General features: G+C 44.4%; 1 protein-coding gene across 1 annotated transcript; it reads right to left on the bottom strand.

Annotated features, from left to right (window-relative positions):
* Positions 1–229: 229 nt before the first annotated feature.
* LOC143363488 (putative G-protein coupled receptor B0563.6) lies at positions 230–1,286 on the bottom strand. Its single transcript, XM_076804064.1, has 2 exons — positions 1,045–1,286; positions 230–946 (listed from the first exon to the last, which is right to left on the bottom strand). The coding sequence occupies exons 1-2, from the start codon at positions 1,255–1,257 to the stop codon at positions 692–694; spliced, it is 468 nt and encodes a 155-aa protein (XP_076660179.1). The 5' UTR covers positions 1,258–1,286; the 3' UTR covers positions 230–691.
* Positions 1,287–2,588: the final 1,302 nt, after the last annotated feature.

Below are 2,588 nucleotides of genomic sequence, written 5' to 3'. Positions count from 1 at the left end.
TTCAGCCTTGTTTTTACGCACAAAGAAATACCACGTGAAAACGAACGGCGCTAAAGAGTTCTATCTAGGCTTGAAAAGTAGTGGTGTAACTTCCCGGAAGACAATGGTACGCACGCTCGATAAATTACGGTGCGCTGAACACGGTCGTAAACTTAAACTCGGGGAGTTCAACCGGTTGGTCGATAATAAAGATTTCAAACAAAGTCCAGCGTGCACGTCGATATAAAAATCGAGCGGTTAAAAACAGGTCGATGCGTTCATTTTCGAAATTCTTAAGCAAGTTTCGAGTTCGCGTTCGAGAGGCTCCGTGGGGATCGCCCAGGGGACGTTACGGATTACAATTCATATTAGACAGTGCCGTCGAACGCGAGCGAAACGTCTCGTCGCCGCCCACGCAAATCGTTTTGGTCCGCGAAATTTATGGTCACTGGCAAAGGTGGTCGCCAAATGTTTGGAAAAAAAGGTCCTGTCGGGACCGCGCGTGCCGCACGGTCGGACAGGCCCAGCGGTACTCGGCTGGCAACGTTTATGATGGGGTAGTTTAATTTTCTACACCCGTAAAGTCATTCGGAAATAAAATAATTTCTGCCATCCTGCAAAAGTCAGGGTAGGTTTCATTACCTTAGACCCTAACATCTGCAGGCGGTCAACTCTAACATCTTGCGATGCGAATCGCGTACCGCTACATCGCCTAAACGTTGGCTCTGTCGAGATGGCTGGTAGCGGCAACGGTGATGGTCGTCGACGAGTTTGTGGTTCTGATCGTGGGCCTCGGCTGGGGAGAACGTTCCATCGGTAGACGCCGTCCGTTCCGGCGGTTGTGTCCCCAGGGCCACTGCAACGCTCGGAGCAAGGTGTTCCGGAAGTCCTCCGAGAACAGACAGTAGATGTAGAACGTCATCGAGTAATTGATCACCTCCATCATGTTCGCAAACGCCCGGAACGCCTGGAAAAGCGAGGGCAGAACGGTTCGAGTGAAACTTTGGTCGGAACACCGGTTCCTCGTCAAAGCGAACGCAAAGTCTATTAAACGCGGTGACCGACCTGGTAAGGATAGTGGCTGAGAATGCTCTCCCGCAACGTCACGTTCAGAATGACCATCGGGCTGACGCAGAGGAGGAACAGGATGCTGGTGCTGCCCAACAGAAGCATCAACCTTCGTTCCTCCGCGAATATTCTCGCGTCTCTGTCGTTGCTGGCGGTTCTCGAGAGCGTCGTCCTCCTGCGACGTTGGCAGGATCGTTTGTAGGCTATCATTATGCGAAGGTTGAAGTTCGCCAGCAGGATCGTCGGGACCACTTTGAAGATCACCTCCAGCGCCACCTTGTATATCTGAAGAGACCGGTTTTAGGTATTAGATATGCCTTCTAGATAATCTTCTAGCGGTAGTTTCGAGGGATTTAACAAGAACGTTTCGCAATTCTCTTTTCTATACAACAGTTCGAATGGGATTACGCCCACGTGGGAATTTGTGAGGTTAAGTGTGCCGCGGAGTGAAGTGAACCGAACCGCGCGTGCGCCACCTAGTGCGAGCCCGCCGAAACAGTGCCGGTACACGCGCGCCGTCCAGTGTCGCCCGGCCGAAACACTACTGTAGGAGTGTAATATATTTCTCCAAATAAAAGACGTGTTGTCTCTTTCAGTATTTACTTTAATCTGAAGCAATTTGTTATGTGAATAATTTTTGTTGGTAGGGAAACCAAAAACAAAATAAATGTTAACAACTATATATAAACAAATTAATCGATACAGAAATCTACATTATCTACAACCGCCACATTACTCCCCTCCGAGTTTTGACAATATTTTCTAAATATTGAACTCTACAAATCTTGTTTTCTTTTTTTCTTTTGGTCCAGGATAAGTTTTAAGTTGTCCTTTATTGGAAAATGGAGAAGTATCCGCAATTTCTTCTAAATTTTCATCTTGTTCTGAATTTTCAAAGTAGGCAGGTTTCAATCTTTCAGTACTGACATTGATCGACTGTCCATTAATTTTAATTGTGAAAACCTTCTCTGATGGTCTTGCAATTACCTCGAATGGACCCTCGTACGGTGGTGTTAAAGGTGGTTTGACTGCATCTATTCTCAAAAACACATGTGTACAACAATTTAAATTCTTATGTATAAATACCTTTTTTTTAATATTATGTATCGTCTGATGTGGCTTGAGTAATTTCATGCGTTCTCTCAATTCTTGTAAAAAAATTCTTTGATCAACCGGAATCTCTTCTTCCAAAAAGAATTCGCCGGGTAATCTTAAAGTTTGTCCATATAACATCTCTGCAGCTGATGAGCCTAAATTTTCTTTATATACTGTTCTTAATCCTAAAAGAACAATCGGTATAATCTTCGTCCAATCTTCTTTTTCATGACAATAAATCGCTGTTTTCAGTGACCGATGCCATCTTTCTACAATCCCATTTGAAGCAGGATGGTAAGAAGTTGTTCTTATCTTCTTGAATCCAACCATCTTTGATAGTGCATTGAAAATTTGTGATTCAAATTGACTTCCTCTATCTGTGGTTACAGATAACGGTGTACCAAATCTTGAAATCCATGTATTGAAAAATGTATTCGTTATTGTAT

Source organism: Halictus rubicundus, unplaced genomic scaffold (assembly GCF_050948215.1).
Source record: "Halictus rubicundus isolate RS-2024b unplaced genomic scaffold, iyHalRubi1_principal scaffold0049, whole genome shotgun sequence".
Lineage (NCBI taxonomy): Eukaryota > Metazoa > Arthropoda > Insecta > Hymenoptera > Halictidae > Halictus > Halictus rubicundus.
This window is presented reverse-complemented; position numbering and strand designations above follow the sequence as displayed.

Coding starts and splice junctions, on each gene's coding strand:
- LOC143363488 (XM_076804064.1), bottom strand. CDS start 1,257: ATGATAGCCTACAAACGATCCTGCCAACGTCGCAGGAGGACGACGCTC. Junction 947..1,044: donor TCAGCCACTATCCTTACCAG/GTCGGTCACCGC, acceptor TCGCTTTTCCAG/GCGTTCCGGGCGTTTGCGAA.